At 42.2% G+C, this 21,670-nt stretch overlaps 1 protein-coding gene across 4 annotated transcripts in view; it reads left to right on the top strand.

The window, feature by feature from the left end:
- CDK6 (cyclin dependent kinase 6) overlaps positions 1-21,670 on the top strand; it is a 106,155-nt gene that overhangs the window by 34,303 nt on the left and 50,182 nt on the right. For all 4 annotated transcript variants that reach the window (XM_079948458.1, XM_079948460.1, XM_079948459.1 and 1 more), the window contains exons 3-4: positions 4,079-4,214; positions 20,322-20,489. In XM_079948458.1, coding sequence (XP_079804584.1) covers positions 4,079-4,214; positions 20,322-20,489 — 304 coding nt within the window. The remainder of the gene's footprint in view (positions 1-4,078; positions 4,215-20,321; positions 20,490-21,670) is intronic.

The raw sequence follows: 21,670 nt of genomic DNA, 5'->3' as shown, positions 1-21,670 counted from the left end.
AATACTTGGCAAAAAAAGGTGTTTAAAAATTAAGTAAATGTTGTTTAACAGAAACATACAGTTGGAAATATTTTCCAATGTTTATGTTCAGATCTCATACCTGCCTGGCTCCTCTATGTTTGTTTACTGTGATACATGATTTATATAAATATATTGCAAATTATTAACTCCTGACAAATTTCAGGGAATTTAAATTTAACTAGTGACTTCAGCCCATAGTGGTCCTGCTGTGCAAAGGCACATGTTCCTTACCTAACTGAATCTAAGAAGATCTCTGCAGGATCAGACAAAAGGTATGAGCACAGTAGCAGCCTCTTGCTCACGATCCCCAGCAAATAGTGTTCAGAGACATACTGCCTCTGATACCGGACATGGCACACATAGCCATCATGACTCAAAGTCCTTTTTTCCTCCATGAATTTGTCTATTCTTATTTTGATCCTTGAAAACGGGCGGTTTTACCTATGTTGGAAAACGCCGCCACAAGTATACAACTGGAACCTGTCCTTGTGTCTGAGGAAAGTTTTTGTCGCATGAAAGACTGATAAAGAAATAACTTAAAATTGGCATATTTATACTATGGACAAGGAACACAAGATTTTAAACTGTTCTAGGCCACTTAGAATTTGTATAGATGTACAGATAGGGTGAGACAGAATGGGTCGGTACCTTTATTTCTCAGTGTGTGAGGTTTTCTCTTTGCATGATGATCCTACTACTTCTCAGTTTCAAAGAGATGCCTAATGTATTAGAATTTTTTAAAAATGGATTTGGTAAAGGCTTCATAATTCATTTTTGTGACTGCAGCGGTAGACACATATCTACTTTTACTGCACTAGTTTCCAAGGCCAGATAATACATAAGCCATGGCAGAGAAGATTCAAAGGACCTTTCTCATGGTGATGGTCACTGAGTCACGTGAACAGTTTCATGCTGGAAGGGAGAGTTCATGCATGGATTGTTTCTGCTCCACCACAGTTCCATGAGTCCCCTCCTCTAAAACTACAGTGAATTCACAAGTAGCCATTTTGTGTGAGCAGCTACATTCACAGGTAATCTAGCTACTGCTACATCTAGACAGACACATGGACAAACCCAGTATAATTGCAAGCCATTACAGTGGTGCCTCGCAAGACGAAATTAATCCGTTCCGTGAGGCTCTTCGTATAGCGGTTTTTTCATCTTGCGAAGCAAGCCCATTGACAGCTTAGCGGATTAGCGCTATTAGCGGTTTAGCGGCTTTTAGCGATCAGCTGTTAAGCGGCTTATCAGCGGATCAGCTGATAAGCGGCTTAGCGGCTTAGGAAAAGGGGGGGGGGAAGGGGGAAAAACCCGCAGGAACTCGCAAGACATTTTCGTCTTGCGAAGCAAGCCTATAGGGAAATTCGTTTTGCAAAGCGCCTCCAAAACGGAAAACCCTTTCGTCTAGCGGGTTTTCCGTCTTGCGAGGCGTTCGTCTTGCGGGGCACCACTGTATTCTATACCAGTTCTTTTTCTGTACTTTTTAAATATATGTAGTGCAACTATGTTCCTGTCATTCATCAAGTTACCTGGGTTAGCTTCGCTGAAGATTAACATCTCTCACTGGATTTGCTAGAAGATACCATGTTATAAAGCATCATCTGTACAATAAAAATACTACATTGCTTAAAAAAAAATAACAGATATTTAAATTCATCCTTTAGTTATTTCTCTGGCGACTCTTTGTCTACTGCAAGGTAGAAGTACTTCAGGAACTCATCTTCCAATTTTCCTTTAACTTGAAAATGAATTTGGCTGAAGCCTGTAAGCTAGTGCAAGCCCCATTCAGCTCTGGGTTAATTGGGGCTTCTCTGCTTAGCCCAGGTAATCTCTGAAATGGCAGATCAGAATCTTAACTGAAAGATTACTGTACTTCCACTTGCAGGTTGGTTCGGCTCTTTGTTCTTTGGGATATTAATGCTTACCCAATTTGCAAACTTCCTTTGATATCTGAAGATGAAAAAGTTCTAGACAAAGGCAAAGCATTTTTCTTAACTATATTTTTCTTAACTGCATTGTGACCTGTCTGGTATTATAGAATACACAACTTACTTACAAGGGGCAGATGGTATCTTCAAGAGAGAAATTAAAGTTGGTAGGAAGCAGTTGAAAGTGGAGCCTAGAAAGAGTGCATGTCTAGGGCAGATTCAGCTGTGTAGTATGTACCGAGTTTGGAAAAGTAAATTGCTACTTTCACTGGATCTTCCCTTTCTCCATAGTTTATGCTTCTTGGAAAGGGTGGTGATGGGGGCAAACTGCTTGATACACCTCCCTTTCCCTTTGAACATACCGATAGCTGTACAGAGAAGCAAAGTGCTCAAGGACCTGGAGCAACAACTCCCCTATGAGGAAAGCCCACAGTATTTGGATGGGGGGAGAAATTAGTAAAGAGGGACATGATAAAAGTGCATAATATTATACATGATGTGGATAAAGTGGATGGATATAAGTTTTTCTCCTCTTTTAATACTATTATGTGGGGTCATCCAATGAAACTGAAAATTGGAAAATTCAGAACACACAAAAGTACTTCTTTACATAGCAGACAGTTAAACTATGTAATTGTCTCCTACAATATGTAGTGATGGCTGTTCTCTTGGATTGCGTTAAAAGGGGATTAGACAAATTCAGGGAGGATAAGACTCAGTGGCTGCTAGTCGCAATGGCTGTATTCATCCAACTCTATTATTTTCATTGCCATGATCCTACACTTTGTCGAAGGGAAACTTCCCACCGGAGTAGAAATCATATATCGAACACATGGAAAGCTCTTTAATCTGAGTAGGCTGAAAGCAAAGAGTAAGGTCATAGAGCTTCAGTATGCTGATGACAATGTGTAAGCTTTCGCAGAATCTTACGAAAAGCTTGGCCTATCACTCAACATCCAAAACACCAAAGTGCTGCACCAACAAGCACAAAACAATCCCTCTGCAGCGCCACAAATCCAACTCAGTGGTGTAACATTGGAAAGTCAATCACTTCTCCTACCTCAGCAGTTATCTTTCAACAAGGGCCAACATTGATGCGAGTGCAGCTTTCTTCCTTGACGTGCAGAAGGTTTGAGAACCAGAACATTCACTGGGAAACCAAATCGCTTGTTTACAAAGCTATTGTACTACCAAGCTTACTGTATGTTTGTGAAACATGGACCACTTATAAGCACCATCTTCAACTCCTTGAAAGATTTCAGCAACAGTGTCTCCAAAAAATGTTTACCTGTAACTTGGGAATGCAGGGGAACTTGCCTGATTATCATCTTCCAAAGCAACTACTCTATTCTGAACTTTAAAATGGAAAGTGTAATGCTGGTGGTCAACAAAAGAGGTTTAAAGACTCTCAAGGTAATTTGTGCTTCCACTGTGGAAGGACATGTAGATCCAGAATTGGCCTCCACAGTCACTTACAGACTCACTGTTAAGACCATGTTCTTTGAAGACAATCTTACTCTGCTATGAGTGATCACCAAAGAAGAAGATTCTGCTTCCAGAATCAGTGGCCGTATGCCTCAGAATACCTCTTGCTAGATATCTGTGTGTTTGGTACCCAGATTCAGCAGGATCTTTCTGCATGTCATGTTTCATAATAAATGAAAGTTATTTCAAAGGACTCCTTTGCAGTGTTCGAAACTCCCATTGTTCTAGGCGCATTTTGTGACCGGGAATATCATTAGTGTGAGCAGCTTCTAAGCTCTGGGCGCAGTACTGTGGCTAAGATTTCATATTAAAACTGCAGAGTTGAAGGATGAGAGGACCTTTTTCTGCCTTCCAACTTCCAGCTACTCCGAAGACTGGAGAAGAGACCCTCTTAAGAATATTAGGGGGTGGGCAGGGGAAGAACAAGACAATGTGAAAAATGAACATAATATTTTAGCTGCAGTTCATTCATTTTCAGCTTTGTATTATAAAAAAAAAAATTGCCTAGACATTTGGTTTTGTGCCCATAATCTAGGTTTAAGGTGCCATTTAGATCCTAGCTTTCATATCTCAGTTTCTAACACTAATCTTTTGCTGGTTTCCACTCATTTACTTAGCATTTATGTGTTTTTCCCCTTTCTTAGGTTGTTCGATGTATGCACAGCATCCCGAACAGACCGAGAGACGAAACTAACACTGGTGTTTGAACATGTTGATCAAGACTTGACCACTTATTTGAATAAAGTTCCAGAGCCTGGTGTGCCTAGCGAAACTATAAAGGTATCAAAGAAGGGTAGGGGAGGTTTGTACATAATTTTATGGAATAATATGCTAAAGACAAACATACAGCGGAAGCATTTTCAGGACGACTTCTATCTGATTTAGAGGAGATTAAATTAATTACCTCTCTCTCAAATTCAGAGGCATTGGTTCTTATAAAAATAATTTATAATTAATTATAAAAAATGCTCTTCATCATGGTTTCAGCTTTTGGGTTGAGAACAAGTGGTTTGAATAAACCAGTTTGCAGTGTTCATCTAAAATCACAAACTACAGTTTGTTGTAAATCAGAATCAGAAGCTTCTAGTCATACCCCCATTTATCTAAAGGCTGGGTACATATGGGGAAAGGGGAGGAAAGTGTTTATGAGCCTGAGGCTTCCCATTGCTTGTGCTTGTACCAGCAAACCATGGTTCACAGCTGAACTGGGCCTCTGTATTTATTATCAGCCTCTAGTAAAGAACCATAGCTCAGCAGTAGAGCTCATGTTTTGTAGACAGAAGCCCAATGGCATCTCAGGTAGGTCCAGAAAGAGCATGGAACTGCTTTTTGGAAAGTTGCTGCCAGTTGATTGGGGTAGCCAAAGTGCTATCATTCAAATGTTGGTGGTCTGCAGTTTTCATCATACCAGATCTCTGGTCATGGTTGCAGAGGGTGATAGGAATTGTAGTCCAGCGATATCCAGAGAGCACAATGTTAGCTAATCCTATTGTACCCAGTAGTAAACTATATGGAGCAATGGTCTGACTCAACATCAAGCAGCTTCATATATTTATATGATTTTGTTATTTATTTGCTATCCAGAATATTCCTGTATTGTATTTTAGTGCATTCCACTATCATGCTCCTGTGACTCGTGTTTATGTGTTTTTGATAAGTCTATTAGACAGCTGGAAGGCAGAAAGAGCCTGTCCAGTTTTGTCCAGTATAAGAGGCAGATAGTAATAATAATTTTATTTTATTATTTATACCCCGCCCATCTGGCTGGGTATAAATCTATCACTTGGGCAGGCATGGTTTTTTTTTATTTGATTCATATATTTTAAATATTTTGATCTTTCTGCAAAATGCTCATGGTGGCTTGCAGTTAATATAAGAAATACACTAAAACGATGAATACACAAGAGCTGCCAGCAACAAATTATCATGTCCTTAACCAAAAGCTTGAGAGAAAAAACAGGCATCACTCAATGTCTAAATGATAAAAAGTAGGCACTAGGCAAATATTTATTCAGGAGGGCTCTCCATAGGAGGGGGTGCCACTACAAAAAAGGCCCTGCCCCAGGTACAACTCAGCCTCTGAAGATATGAATGCTCATGGTAGGACTTGAGATCTTAAAGAATAGGCATGTTCATATAGAAGAGGACATCCTTCAGACATTGATTATAGGTCACTTAGAACTTCATAAGTCAAAGCCTAGGACCTTGAATTGTATCTGGAAACAAACTGGAAATCCTTTGACATCTACTAGATATGGTCATTACATATAGTAAAGGTAAAGGTACCCCTGCCCGTACGGGCCAGTCGTGTCCAACTCTGGGGTTGCGTGCTCATCTCGCTCTAGAGGCCATGAGCCGGCTCCGTCCGAAGACACTTCCGGGTCACGTGGCCAGCGTGACGAAGCTGCAGCTGGCGAGCCAGCACTAGCGCAGCACACGGAAACGCCGTTTACCTTCCCGCTATAAAGCGGTCCCTATTTATCTACTTGCACTTAAGAGTGCTTTCGAACTGCTAGGTGGGCAGGAGCTGGGACCGAACAACGGGAGCTCACCCCGTCGTGGGGATTCAAACCGCCGACCATACGATCGGCAAGTCCTAGGCACTGAGGTTTTACCCACAGCGCCACCCGCGTCCCTTTGGGTCATTACATATACATCTGCTATAAAAAAAGTAAAGCCAGCATGCCATGTTTGAGCAATGGGTACTATCTTTAATGATATACTCAGTGGTGGATGCTGTGCTCCACTATAACTCTGCAATAGGGCATGGGACCAGGCTGCTAGTTATTGCCAGCTCTAAAGAATGCTTGCCATATTTTACCCCATTTCGGCAGCTGCCCATTGTGAGGTTTGCACAGTCTAAGTGGAATGGACTGCACGTCTGTTGCCCATTCTGTATGCTTTGCATTTTCCATTCTGTCCATAAAACAGGCAACGCATGACATCATTGCATGACAAAGAATCAATTACTGTGAAGATCTGGCTTCTCTGAGAATGTCAGTTTTCAGTGTTGAGGCAAGAGCCATTTGCCATCTGTCACTGATGCTCATAATCAGTTGATCATATTTGAGTATTGGCACAATGCACAAGATGAAAAACTCCAGGACAGATATATATAAATAACAGTGAAATAAACAAAAGCTGAGGAACCCCAGAGTTTTAAAATCATGAGCGTTGCTAGAATTTAGCAAAAAGTGAAGTCATTGTATATAAATATAAAAATCATTATTTCCTGAAAAGTACATGGATATTTTACATTTGCCTATTTGAAAAACATAGTGAATGTGTTGTGTTACTAATTCCATTTTTACTTTTAATTCTACTGCTGCTTAATTAAGTGCCAACAATCTGGTAGACACTTTGCAGGAGCAACAAAGTCCTTTTCTGGCATGCTAAAGCTACAGTCCTGTGTAGTTTTAAGTGGAAATAAGCCCCACTGAAATGAATAAGACTTTGTTCCAAGTACAGGCAGCCCCCAATTTACATGGGGGTTGCATTCTGGGTCATTGTGTGCTTGCATGAAATCAGAAACCCACTGAAAAATCTTGCAAACGCCCCTTTCCACTCTCGTTCTGCCCTTTTAGTGATGTTTCAGTGATGTCTTTATGACGTTTCTGGTCACTTCCAGGTTCGTTGCTGTGCGCAATCGCACACATATTTCTCACACCTAAAATGGGAGTTGCCTGTAAACAGCATTGGATTGTTAGCATTCAATCCTACTTATAGGCTTAATTGGAAGTGAATTTTACTGAAATCAGTGATACTTAAGTTAATGAGATCAAATTGTCACCAACCTTCTCCAAGATGAGAGCCTGCACCAAACAGCCTTGCATAATTTAACCCACATAGTTGTGGTGATCATATGCTAATTTGAAAATACCTTCACCTCCTGTCTGCAGGGGGTGCATGGGAAATCTCCACTTATATTCCATAGGTTTGTCAAATCAAAATTTCAGAATCAAGCACAGGACATCATTAAGGACCTGTGATAGCTATTTGCAGATTAGTAAGGGACGCAGGTGGCGCTGTGGGTTAAAGCCTCAGCGCCTAGGGCTTGCCGATCGAAAGGTCGGCGGTTCGAATCCCTGCGGCGGGGTGCGCTCCCGCTGCTCGGTCCCAGCGCCTGCCAACCTAGCAGTTCGAAAGCACCTCCGGGTGCAAGTAGATAAATAGGGACCGCTTACCAGCGGGAAGGTAAACGGCGTTTCCGTGTGCGGCTCTGGCTCGCCAGAGCAGCGATGTCACGCTGGCCACGTGACCCGGAAGTGTCTCCGGACAGCGCTGGCCCCTGGCCTCTTAAGTGAGATGGGCGCACAACCCCAGAGTCTGTCAAGACTGGCCCGTACGGGCAGGGGTACCTTTACCTTTACCTTTACCTAAGGAGCTATAGGATTCTGAAATCAAGGATACCATATTATGTAACTCATTTTTTGAGTCTTCACAAAAACCTTTAATGATCAGTCAGGAATAATGCAATTTCCATATGTGAAAAAAATGAAATCCTTGCACTTACAAAAAAATAGCAATATCCTGGGACAGTTATTGTTTCTTTTCAAATCCATGCAAGCTCTTTTGGAGGCTATTGGGAAGAGACTAAGAAAACCCAAGCAAACATCTTTTCCAGTTATGAATTTCATCATTCCTCCCCCCCAAGTATATAAACAGTTAAGTAAAGAATATACTTAACTCTCCTATTGAAATCAGACAGATGTGGAGATACTTAACTTGGTGCTCACTCTTTGAAAACGACAACACCAAAGAACCACGTATACAGAACAGAGATTCTCCACTTCATATCTTCCTATGTTTGCACACATTTACACAACTTTTCCCTCTCTCTTCGTCACTATTTCTGATAACCAGCGTGCCAGTCCAGTTTCTGGTTCGTCGGGTTTCAAATCAGTATATATAGAACTGCCTTTATTTTGAGAGTTTTCCCCATTTTTAAAATAAACTCAAACAAAGTACACATTATGGGAAAGTTAGAGTGTTGCTGCCAGCAAACAGAAAACTACGAATGAAGACATGAGTGAAATAACAGAGATGCACTGTTTGGGTGCTTAATCCTTTAGATACTTACCTGATAAGATTATTTTCACTTCAGTAAAGCAGATCTGATATTACAGAATCTTAAGAGATATCCACACATTTGGGAGGGGGGAGCGTATAGTATAGCCCTCCTGGGACTGCATTACTCCAGAAGGCAGGAAGGTCAGGGGCTAATATTTGAATGCTTCCCCTATATATTTAAACTCCGTACCAGAGCCATCCAAAGGGTTTTTTTGCTCCCTATGTCAAAGGACAAGATAGTATCCCTCCCCAATTCCACATGCAGTGTACAGAAGGCAACCAGACTGGCTGTCAACTCTGACATTAACACTGGCAACACTGGCAATAGGACAATATCCATACTGCCTCTGAGGGCCGTGGGCCAATTTAGGGAAACCACACAGCTCTACACACCTTACTGCCACTTCCCGTCCCAACATCTGTCATCTGAGATAACTTCTTCATTCTGCCTAATGATAGGGACAGCTCTCCAGACTACACACAGAGTCTTTCTTGTCATAATACTATTACATTGCAGGGAGTTGGACTAGATGACTCTGATTCTATGAATATTTCAGGGGCAGGGATTTTTAATCAAACATGCACTTGTCACATCTACCCTCTAAAGTGCTGTACAGTGGTGCCTCGCAAGACGAAAAGAATCCGTTCTGCGAGTCTCTTCGTCTTGCGGTTTTTTCATCTTGCGAAGCAAGCCCATTAGTGGCTTAGCGCTATTAGCGGCTTAGGGGCTTAGCGGATCAGCTGATAAGCGGCTTAGCGGATCAGCTGATAAGCGGCTTAGCGGCTTAGAAAAAGGGGGGGAGGAAAAAACCCCCGCAGGAACTCGCAAGACATTTTCGTCTTGCGAAGCAAGCCCATAGGAAATTCGTTTTGCGAAGCACCTCCAAAACAGAAAACCCTTTCGTCTAGCGGGTTTTCCGTCTTGCGAGGCATTCGTCTTGCGGGGCACCACTGTACTCTCAGGGCCATAGAATCAAATGATTTTTCTGGAGATACAGATCTGCTGTTAGGTTGGGGGGGGGGGGTTAGTGACAATGGCTCAAGATCATTGTGATTTAAAATAAACTCTGGTTTGTTAAGCATGCCAGCTTCATAACCCAAGATTTGAAGTTGTCTTGTTTTGCAACCAAATGGAGTTTATTGTAAGCTGTGATTCCTGATTTATACATGACGAAAGTGAAACTGAATATTGTGGAAGGAAGAGGCTTTGCTCAGTCTCATACAGGCTTCTGCGCATAATGCTAAATCATTTTTTAGCATTAAAGGCATCTCCCTACTTACACAGACATTACATTCCCAGACTCCGTGGGAAATCACATAAAGTGGGAAGGGCACTGTTGAGAGAGGCTGGGAAACGTACCTCTCTCGGCAGATCCCACCCATCCCACTTGCCTTCCCCGGGTGGTGATGTTCCCTTGCACATGTGCACCCACCTGCCCTGCCTGCCTCCAATGATTGGAGAGTTGAATGGTGGGTCAGTGGCTCCCAGTGCCCATCACCACTGTGCAGCCTCTTGGTGCTCTCCCTGTTAGTCTTGGAAGTTTATGGAGACAGTTCCCTTTATCAAGTTTCTCCCCCATCCCCAAGAAATAACGTGGCTGCATGCTTGTGGGGTGGCAAGGAAGAGAAACAAAATGGCCACAAGCGAGGGAAGAATGGGCAGGTGGGTGGTCAGAGGCATGGAGTCCCCCCTCCATGCTGGCAGGAAGAAAAAAGCCAAGGAGGGTGAGTGAGTGGGGGTGGGAAGACACTTGGAGCGACCTTGCAAGCTGTTTCCCTCCAGTTCTCTCCTGTTCTTTTCGTGGCTCTCTTGGCACCATTTCCTGGTTCCAAAAAATTATGCATTTGGCAGCAACACACGTACATGCTGTTGCACACAAGTGGAGTGTTTGTGTGCCTGTGTGTGCAATCCAGGCCAACATGTATTGAGTTGAGATTTTAATTTAGCCAAATGGCATGCCAACCTTGCCTTAGTTAAATTGCATCAGAAATCCAGTGCCCCCACTGTAATACTGAAGTAGCACAAAAATGCTTAGCTTTGTTAGCACTGTACCCCCCCACAAAAAAAGGTAGTAGACTGGTGTTAAATGGACATTTTGATGGTATACAGGTAGATATGCTCGCATAAATGCATAGAATCAAGAATATTGTTAATATGTTCCAAGTATTTTATTTCACTTACTCCCAAAAAATTGCTCTTATTCCTTTTCACATGAAATGTGCCCTAGATTTACATTTTGACTAGCACTGAATGCCATTTTGACCAACATAGCTGATGCTATATGTAATCCATCTCAGCATACTTGGTGCAATAAATTCGGCAGACAAAATACATACCATTTGTTTTGCAGTAGGACAGTTCTGCTGTGCAGCTGCAATTTAGAAATCTCAAAAGGCTTCAGAATGTTATGTTACAGCCATTAATGGAGATTCCAAGGAGTTTTCCATCCATTTTTATTGCAGGAGGGAGGTGGGGGGGGGTGGAAGTGGGGGTCAGAGAGCTGTTGGAATGAGAGGGTGTGTGGGCTGAAGCATGAATCCACATAAAATATTATTTCGTTTGAAATTAACCCAAGACATCCCTGTTTGGATAAGCAAAGAATATATTGTGTTGTGTGTGTAAGAGAGAGATGGAGATCTATTCTAATAGTACTCCTCCCTCTGTGATACAAAGGAAATAGCTGCCGCCCAAGCCTGGGCTCCACAGTTCAATAGAAAACATTCCAAAAGAATGCATAGGATGTTATAAATATAAAAAGGAGTTTAATGAAAGAGCATACAGATGTCTTTCATGTATTTTAAATTGGAAAGACTAATTCTGAAACTATAAGAAAAACAACAGTGAGCTACGAGCCATATGCTTCAGATTACCAAAGTATGACTTACACAGGCCTGTCATTCAATGAGAAGCAACACAGACTAAAACAGGAGATGTTGAAAGAAAAAAAAAGACTTGTGGGAAGTCAAACCATCTCTAAATATGTGTTTTATTATCTTCGGGTGTTCTTTGCTGAGTTACCACCGTGATTAAAACCAATGCCCTGGCACCAGGAGGATGGGATTCCTTTAAGTTCCTCTTCCTTCCCCACATATCAAGGAAGGTACATAGCAGACTTGACTGCGTAGTGGTGCAGTTTCAGCAAAAGAGGAGCAGCAGATAGAGAGGCGGCTTTGCAGCCAGCAATGCCACATCCACATTTGAACTCATACTTTTGCAAGGGTGTTAAAGATTGATTTGATACCAAGATTCTGCAAGGTGCTGTGCATGGAACAGAAATCAAATAGTTGTTTCCAAGGGGGCTTTCCGTCAGCACTGAAGGGAAGATATTTGCAAGGAAGATCGGAATTGACAATGAGAAACAAGGGCAAGAACATCAAAAGGCAGTGCAAACACAGTAAGACCCAGTTCATATGTTATCATCTGAGGCATGGCTGCTCTCATGCTGCCCTGGTAACACTGGGGCCTTCTCTGCATAGGTCTTCCATAGTGTAGGGCTAATGTGAAAACAATGTAGCAGGGCTGTAGCATGAAAAGAGCTAGTGGAAGTGGGTCATGGTGATAGGGCTAGGCACATGAATAATCCACACACCAGTTTTGCTGGCCTGCAGGGGCATGGCCCCTATCCACATGACACACTTGATACATTACTAAGATGGTATAGGTGGAGTCACACTGCTTTGGCTCTCTACCAGTGATGTAAGGATATGAATTGGGTCATAGGTTATAGTTGATCAGGGAAATCTAAAGCACAACATTATTTGAGAATCTTCTGAACCTCACAACTCAGTTAAAAGGTGGATGTTGCTCCTCCCCTCCATTTTTTACACACATCCAGCATTCCATGACCACGAAGCATGATCAGTCTCCATTGGCCTCTTTTGGGTTTGGTTTCTTTTCTTTTTTAAAAAAGGATTTGTTGTACTTCTGCAAAACTTGGGGTTCCTGCAAACCTGTACTGGGTTACCCCAACCACTCTGGGCAGCTTCCAACAAATTAAAACCTCAAACACAACAAAGCATCAAACATTAAAAACTCCCCTATATCAGATGTCTTCTAAAAGTCAGATAGTTGTTTATTTCCTTAACATCCAACAGAAGGGTGTTCCACAGGGCAGGCGCGACTACAAAGAAGTCCCTCTGCTTGGTTCCCTGTAACCTCACTTTTCACAATGAGGAAACCGCCAGAAAGCCCTCAGAGCTGGATCACAGTGTCTGGTCATAGGTGGTGCCATTTTGGTTACATAAGTATCAGCACTCCGTACCTAACAATTGGAAAGAAAGAGAATACTGTAATGATTTACATGCAAGATGCCCTAGGTTCAAGCTCAGCACCCCCATTAAAAAACCCCTCAAGGCATAGGACTGGAAAGGAGTTCAGGCCAGTTGATCTAGAGGTCCCAAAGTTGGGATGCACAAATTTTCCAAACTTGACCTGTTAACATGTAATCCTCCATCTCCGCCTGAGTCTCATAAGGCAAGTGGAGAGCAACTTGCTGTATGCCATCTTCTCAAATTTGTTAGTCAGCCAGGGTGGACTTGCACATCTTCCAGTTTATCTTGCAGCCTGAGAAAGCTTCAGGGAGCACAATGCCCTGAGAATTCCCTTGGGAAAGGCTAGTCCCGAGTAGCTTAGTTATGCAGACAACCAGCTCCAAACCAGACATGTTATTGGATATAGTCCTCAACACACATATATAGTGCAGAATATTAGCCTGGAGGAAGATGGTTTGGCTGGGCTGATTTCCAAAGCTCTGAAACTGCTGTGCAAGGCACTTTTGAATTAATCAACAATGGCCAGTGCAGCTCTATTCATGTGTAAGTTCTGGTTCCAAAGTTCTCAAATCTGTTGGTATGAGCTTGCAAGGCAGCAGAGGAGATCGGGGGCAAAGGGCAGGACCAACAAGGCTAGACTCAGACCTCTCCCATCTCCAAAACCAGCCCACTCATATTGTCGCATTCACAGTGGGCTGGGTGATTACTACAGCTGTGTTGTAGTAATCCCTTCCAAAGCACACAAAGCAGTAAATTACGTTTTTGGATTATGATCCAAAGTTCTCCAGGCGAAGTAGTGCCAATTTTGGCCTGCAGTGGTGAATTGCATGGATTTTGCAAACTGGCCTCATTATTTTTTTTCTGTACAGTCATGGAACTTTTACTGATTTGATGTGCACAGGCCATAATGTACTTCTAGAAGAGCAAAGACGTCCTGTTGGCTGCAGTAAACCAAAACTGCAAAGGGTAGCATACTTCCCGGGAAGGTTGTAACAAAAGCAAACCCAGTCTCTTTCTGGAGCATCCAAAAAATATCTGAACAGTCAGAAAGAAATTGTTAGTTCATGAGAACAGGTGGCAATTGTATTTTGAGTTTTTCATCATTGGCTAACCTGCTTTCCTATCATGTGTTTCTTTACTTGTGCTCTACTTGTGCTTCTACTTTTAAGTTAATGGAAAGACTGTCGGTCAGTAGTAGAGCATCTGCTTTGCATGCAAAAGTTTCCAGGTTCAACCTCTGGCTGGGGAAGTCTCCTGCATGAAATCCTGGAGCACCACTGCCAGTTATCCAGTTATTGTAGGCAGTACTGAGCCAAGTGGACAATGACTATAATAAGCCCTGCTGGGTCAGACCCAGCATCACTGCCTCCGATGCAGAGGCAGAGCACAGCCATCATGGCTAGTAGATGTTGATAGCCTTATCCTCCACAAATTAGTCCAAAGCCACCCAAGTTGGTAGCCATGACTGCTTCCTGTGGAAACTAGTTCCTCCGTTAGCTGAGCGCTGCATGAATAAGTGCTTCTTTTGTCTGTCCTGACTCTTCCAACTTCCAGATTCTTTGGGTGCCCAGGAGTTCTAGTCATATTGCCTCTTCCTCGCCTTTCCCCTAAAATGAAAAGCCTCAGATGCGGAAACCTTTCCAAATAGGGAGGTTTCTCCATCCCCTTGATCATTTTGAGTACCTTTTTTATTTTCAGTTCTTGCACAGTGATTCCTAGCATGGAATTTGATTTTTTCACTGCTGCCGCACAATGGGTCGGCATCTTCATTGAGCTATCCACTACAACCCAAGGTCTTGGTCCTGGCCAGTCACTGCCAGTTCAGACCCCATGAGCAAGCAAGCGACCATTTCACATGGGGATTCTGTTCCCGGCCCCCACAGAGTGCATATAAGAATGCCCTATTTCATCCCCATTCTGTCTTCTTCCAGATCCAAAAGGACCCATGAATCGGTGATCATGTGTGAATTGGACTTACCTAAATGGTCACCACCTATACGTGAAATAAAGGTTTTTTGCCCCTTCATGCATCAGTTTATACTTGTTCTCATTTTCCTTCTTTAGAGCTAGCAAACGGCATTTTTATTTTTGTTTTAAAGGAAGAGAGATAAAATTATCCAGGATGGTGAATTTTACCACTTGCGCTTAGGCAGTACAATTGCAAAAGCACAGGTCCACATAGTCCCTGAATATGAGCTGTGGCGAGGTTTGTCAGTGCAGACACAGCTTGAGAAAAACTTGAAGCCACAAGCCTGCAATCAAAATTAAGTAAGTGGACCCTCATGCAACAAACCGGAGGCCTTAAATTTTATGGGTCCTCCCCACACACGAAACTGATGAAGGTGACCCTGATGAGCTATTTAGTGAAGTCATTCTGCATTGTGAACAGCAAACCAAGAGCATTTCTCCAGCAAGAACAAGAAAGACCCACCTCACCGTGATTGATGAGAATGTTATAAAAGTGCAATGAGCTGGAAAGTCATCATCTTGTCTTTTCCTTTTGCCACCGGAACGGCATAGCAGAGAGATCTCTTTTCTTCTGGTTCTGCATAAGGAGAGGTTACATGGCATGGAAATGTGTTACACCCAGCTGCTCACTAGTTTGCAGGGCACACAGTAAATAATACTGTTTAGTATATCTAAGGCACAAAAGAGAACAGCACTCTTTTGATGGTGATTCCTAGCCTCTTTCATTTGCTTTCCAGTTTGTTTCTAATTCATTGAGTGGCATTTTGCAACAGTGCATACTTTAGTGTGGTGGGTTCTCTGATTGGTGGGTTGTTGTTGGGGTCCCCCCCCCCTTAATTGGCATGAGTAAATGAAAGGTTACTTAGGCCCTGGTGTAGCAGAGGCACTTCAGTTTGTTTAAAGTTGTTTGCTGAACTGAGCAATATCTAAATTAACCCTCTGAATTCATTCCGTGTGAGCTTCATTCAAAGCCCCAATTGCTTACCACCATCAAGATTTCTTTGGCACAATGGTATTTTATTTTGAAAATAATATATTGTTTTCGAAAGTTGTGTTGAAAGTTGGTGCAGTATACAGTGGTGCCCCGCAAGACGAATGCCTCGCAAGACGAAAAACTCGCTAGACGAAAGAGTTTTCCATTTTTTGAGGTGCTTCACAAGACGAATGTCCCTATGGGCTTGCTTCGCAAGATGAAACGTCTTGCGAGTTCTTGCGAGTTTGTTTCCTTTTTCTTAAAGCCGCTAAGCCGTTAATAGCCGCTAAGCTGTTAATAGCCGCTAAGCTGCTAAGCCGCTAATAGCCGTGCTTCACAAGACGAAAAAACCACAAGACGAAGAGACTCGCGGAACGGATTAATTTCGTCTTGCGAGGCACCACTGTACTGACCTTAACACTTGTTCTACGTCTGAAAATGTATTATTTATTTAATACATTTAATACATTTCTATACCGCCCTTCATCTGAGGATCACAAGGCAGTTTATATTTGCCACAACTTCCTCCTCGCTCGAAAAAAAAAAACTTGCTAGTTGGATTCCTGTTCCTCTTAACAAGCTTACCCTTGACAATCTTACCCTCTATATTTCTTGGGGAGGTCCCACAGTTCAGTGGGGCAGCATGCAGAAGGTCCCATGTGCATTCCTAGTTAGACTGGCAGAACTGTGAAAAATCTTTTAGATTTTTGATGCAGTGAATATATCAACGCCATATAAAGTCAACTGCCTTATACCAAGCCAGACCTTTGGTCCAGTTAGCTCAGTATTGTCAACTCTACACTGACTGGCAGTGGCTCTTCTGGGTTTAAGACAGGTATGTTACGCCCTACCTAGAGATGCTGAATATTGAGCCTAGAACCTTCTCCATGAAAAGCAAGTGTTCTCCACTGAGCTCCACGAAGTATTCCAATGTGGCAGACTCCCTCTTCCCCACTATGATGTTTCTTCCCCCATACTTTCCAAGGAGTTGATCCACAGAAAGAATTAGCTTTGCTCCTGCTTTCTGGCCCACCTGTTTTCCTCTCGTAATGGGATGGGCAGTGGAAGAACAGAGTACTCTTCCTCTGGTCCATACATTGGGAGAAATGTGTGGTGCCAGGGAGCAAAAAGTTACCAGAATGCATTTGTGGACAAAGGTTCATCTTCACCCCTCCATCATGTGGCTTTAGCATGGACTCATGGGAAGTAGGTGTGGTTTTGTAGAAACAGTGGTTACTTAACTTCTCCCAGTCAACTCTATATTACTTTATTCAGGGACAGTGAAGAACAAGCTGTTTTGTTGCATGACCTTTCTCAGTTTCCCAGGAACCTAATCTCTGAAAAAAATAAGTTCAGCCCAAGCCCAAGGGACCACCTCTCACCGTTATGGCCACAAATGTGTACTTACCCATAACAACCTATCTTGAAGGTAACTGTCATAATAGTAGGGCAGCCCTAAGCAGATTCTTCTAGGTCTTAGATTGCAGAGTTTGAGAACCTCTGGTCTGAGCAAGTTAGACGTCACAGAAAGATGTTCCATATAAGAAGGTTGTAAGGTTTGCACATGGGTAAGTATACTGCGACTAAGATCAGTCCACAAGTCTATTTTCATAATTCAAATGCCTCGTTGAATTTCTGCCGGAGTTGTCTTACAAAATTTGTGTCACCCTAGTCCGCCTTAATATGCAGAGTAAGAAGGTGGTGAAACATTCAGATGCTCTTATTTGAGTAAACTTGATCTCCTGATCTGAAGCTGCTTGCAAATGTTTTTTTCCCTCCCCCCTTGGTGCATTGTTTCAGCTTCCTAATCACTGACCAGCTGTCTTGTTAGTGAATAGAGCTGTGGGCCCCTTGCCATGTTTCATGTGAGGTCTTGGCTGGGTGGCCAAGCAGGCAGCCTGCAGCCACTGTCAAAGCAATTCAAGAGGTATTGGCACAGCAGTGCCACCATTAATTTCTGCTTGTCACATGCTGTCATGCAAGTTACACCAGAGAGGAAATGACCGTTGAAAAAAGTGTGCTTGTGGCACTTTGTCCCCTCTAGACATTATCCCTGAGGTTAAACAAGTGGATACAATTAGCTGCTGTCCACAAACAGCTGTTAGGAAAGAGAAACCCAGATCTGGGCCCCATAGCCATGTGTCTTTCCTGTTGGTGAGGACAGCCTGCTATCAACATCTGCCATACTTTAACCCTTCATTGAGGTGTTAATTTCGGCTGTATAGAGCCAAATCAGTGACTGACGGCAATCCTATGTGTGTGTGTGTTCAGAACTAGTCCCATTAGTTCAGTGTGACTTATTCCTAGGTAAGTGTACGTAGGATTGCAGCCTGTGAGCTGTAGTTCTGAATCAGTAGACAGGATACAGAGTACTGAGTGGGTTTGCTCGAGATGCACGGCCAATAAAAACACACTACTCTGTATCTCATTCCCAGAAATATGCCTGTTTGCAGTACTACTTAGTTCAGGAGCTTTAATAATTGTATAGTTCTCATGATCACATCTACTGGTTTAAAACAAGTATTTATTATTCAGGAAGACCTCTGGAAATGATAAGTAACTAGGAGATTCCTAAATTTCCTTTCAGCAGGCTTAAGAAAGATTCACTAAAATCTTTTGGTGAATAGCCTGTTAGTCATCTGGCAGGATAAAGATAGTATGTCATATCATGGCTGATGCTCACATTCAATTTTGGCATGGTAAGATCATCACCATGTTCTCCTTTTTTTTAATCTCATCAGTTTGGAGTGGCCAGTATATTTTCCTGGAAACAGTATCAAGGGTAAAGCTTAAGAACTAGCTCCTTAACATACCCTGTCAACTGTCAAAAGTGCATTCATAAGAATTTTTCACTGTGTGAGATTGGTGAGCTTATATCACCATGCCCACAACAATTTGTGTGGAAATAGAATATGTAGAAATTAGTATTCAGAATGACCTTGGCATAGTTAAACTTTGTCTTGTACAACTCTCCGAGCTCTCATCTGGGAGCTTTCCTTTCTTCTCCCAGTCTCCTATCCTGGGATATCTTCCTTTCTCTGCCTCTCACACAGGGTCTTTCACCTGCCAACCATCACATTTTTAGTGTTATGAAAAGAAACTAAAATGTAGAATTGTAGATGGAGACTCGGAATGGTACAGGTGACAAAACAGGTGCATTTCCCCCCATTTGTATGCATTTGAACATGTAAAAGACAGAAGCAGTAAACATGATCACCAAATACCTGTGAATATTCTGTGTTGCTTTGGTTTGGATTTTAATATTTATTGGTCATTATAGTGATCCGATTCATTTTTTTAAAAAATGCTACAAAACTCAACCCTTCGGTTGAGCAATTAAATGTTGTGTGTGTAAATTATCATGTTGGATTAAAGCAGATGTGGGAATCCTGTGACTCCAGATGCTAGACTCCCATCAGCCCCAGCTGGCACACTCAGTGGCCAGGAATGATTGGAGTTCTACCGCAACAGCATCTGAAAGACCGCAGGTTCCACACTCTTGGATTAGATAATGCATTTCGAATGTGAAATTGATTAAGGAGGCTCAAAAGCCTTGAGAGCTTGCAGGTCAAAGCTCTTGTGACTGTGCCAAACACCCCTGTCACCCTTGCATTTAAGTCTTGTGAACTCTGCACGTGTGAATACAGGAGATGGCACCTTTTCAAGGCACTGCTTTCAAGAAATTTGCACCAGGTTTTTAATAAATCTTTTTGGTTATATGATTCCTCATGTTAAAAAACTGTTCTGGGTGCTTTATGAGTAGAAGAATGGTGTATAAATAATATATTATTTACTAACTACATGCTTTTAATTGTCAAATGTTAATAGCCTATTTTTGTTGTGCGAATTCTAATAACATAGAGACTTATGTTTATCAGCTTGCACATAATACGCCCTATATGAAAAGTTAGTCTTACTAATGCAATTTCTATTGATTTAAATGAGACCTAAGTGCAGCTAGCTTAGGGTGGATCCAACCTAATATAAACATATCTCTTCAAGATAGCTCAATTTTTTCAACCTATTGATAGAAACCCTCTTCTGGCCTAAAGAGGTAACATAGGTTGAGTGGACTACGGGAGAGGAGGGGGAGCCCCTGAAGCTGCGTGAGTCCTCTGGCCACTTCATGTGTTTACAGCAAATTTCTGCAGCAGGAAGCTTTGTGTATCTAGATGTTTCCCATATGAATGGGACTCTTGATCTTCCAAGGTCTTTATTCCGTGGAAAGCCTCCATGAATACACAAGGCTCCCCTTTGCAGCACTTTCCTGCAAACATATAATAATAATAATTTAATAATAATTTATTATTTATTCCCCAGCCACTCTGGGCGGCTCCCAACAGAATTGATGGTGATGATAAAAATGTGCATTAAGGCAAATGTGCATTAAGAGGGCTGTTTGTGTATCTAGGTACACAAGCATAGGTACAATTATCAGAACCATGTGCATGTTTACTCAGGAGTAAGTCCCACTACCTTAAATGGGGCTTAATTATTGTATATATATCCTAAGTGTATATATAGGGTGCCCTGTCTATATATTTAAGCTGTGCAAAAATGACATACTTTGTTTCTCATCAAAACTCTCAATTGCTTACCCTTAGGACATGATGTTTCAACTCCTGCGAGGGCTTGATTTTCTGCATTCGCACAGAGTGGTCCACCGTGATCTGAAACCGCAAAACATTCTAGTCACCAGCAATGGACAGATAAAATTAGCCGACTTTGGCCTTGCAAGGATCTACAGTTTTCAAATGGCTCTTACATCTGTGGTAAGTTTCAATGTGTTCTTTCTTTAAATCTAATTTCAGGATTTAGTTTCGCATAGGTGTTGTTTGGTCTTTATTTTAGAACAACTAAATAAAGCAAAAGATAGCTGTTACTATTTGAGAAGCGTTACAGTTGAACTTTATCTGAAGCGATTGCAATTACTGCAGGGTGGTAAATTATTCCTACAAATTGCTGAATCTGACCGCTTAGTCCTGTACTTGTTTCCGTGGAAGTAAGTTCATGAAAAGTCCAGTGTACAAAGAATCAAAGCCTGATTGACATTCCAAGACTATATACAAAGGTGGACTTCCCTGAATATTATGCTTTTGCATCTTTTACTACTTCATTAAACTGTTTTAATATGCAGCGACTGCACATTACACAGGAGGTATAGTACAGTTGGCATTTTTCCTCCCCTTCTGAATCACATCTTGATAGTGCTTAGAAGGAGGCCTGCAAGTTTCTTAAAAGATAATGTAGCAGTTACTGCTTTGCTCAGCAGGCGATGTGAGTAGAGTGCACAAGAGGGAGAAAAATAAAATATGGCACCATGGGCTTGTTTACATGACTACTTGTAACCTGGTTGTGCATCAGTCAATTGCCATTTGTTTATGGCATTGGAGTAGGAAAAATGTGAGATGATAAGATATTATTTCCTTGGTCTTGTGGTGATATTTGGATCATCATATTAGTCAAACAAGAATTTAAAAATATAAACGGGGTCCACTATGTGTCCCACTTTCAGTTTTTTAAAAAAGATTGTGATCTCCAAGCATGAGCAAAAAACCCCGCCTGCCTCTCAAGCAAACCTTACAGTTCTAAAATGTGGGAAGTGCAAGAGAATTTGTGGCAGATCTGAACCTTAAGCTTCCTCGTAATCTTAAAGGGCACCTCCTGGGACAGAAAGGAACATATGAAAGCTGCCTTAGACTGAGTCACACCGTTAGCCCATCTAACTCAATGGCAGTGGGTCTCCTGGATTTCAAACCGGGAGTCTCTCCTCACCCTACCTCATGCATGCAAAGGAGATGCTTCATCACTGATCTACAGTCCTTCCTGGACATCCCATATGGCAGGGTCTTATTATAGAAGTGGCCTTAACACTATATGCAAATGATAAAGAATACCCTTAGCTTATAGCTACAGTCTGCTTCTTAAATAAACAAGGTCAGGTCCAGGTATA

The sequence above is a fragment of the Podarcis cretensis genome, assembly GCF_951804945.1.
Source record: "Podarcis cretensis genome assembly, chromosome: 12".
In the NCBI taxonomy this organism is placed as follows: domain Eukaryota; kingdom Metazoa; phylum Chordata; class Lepidosauria; order Squamata; family Lacertidae; genus Podarcis; species Podarcis cretensis.
The sequence above is the reverse complement of the archived record's forward strand: the minus strand, read 5'-3'. Positions and strand labels throughout refer to the sequence as shown.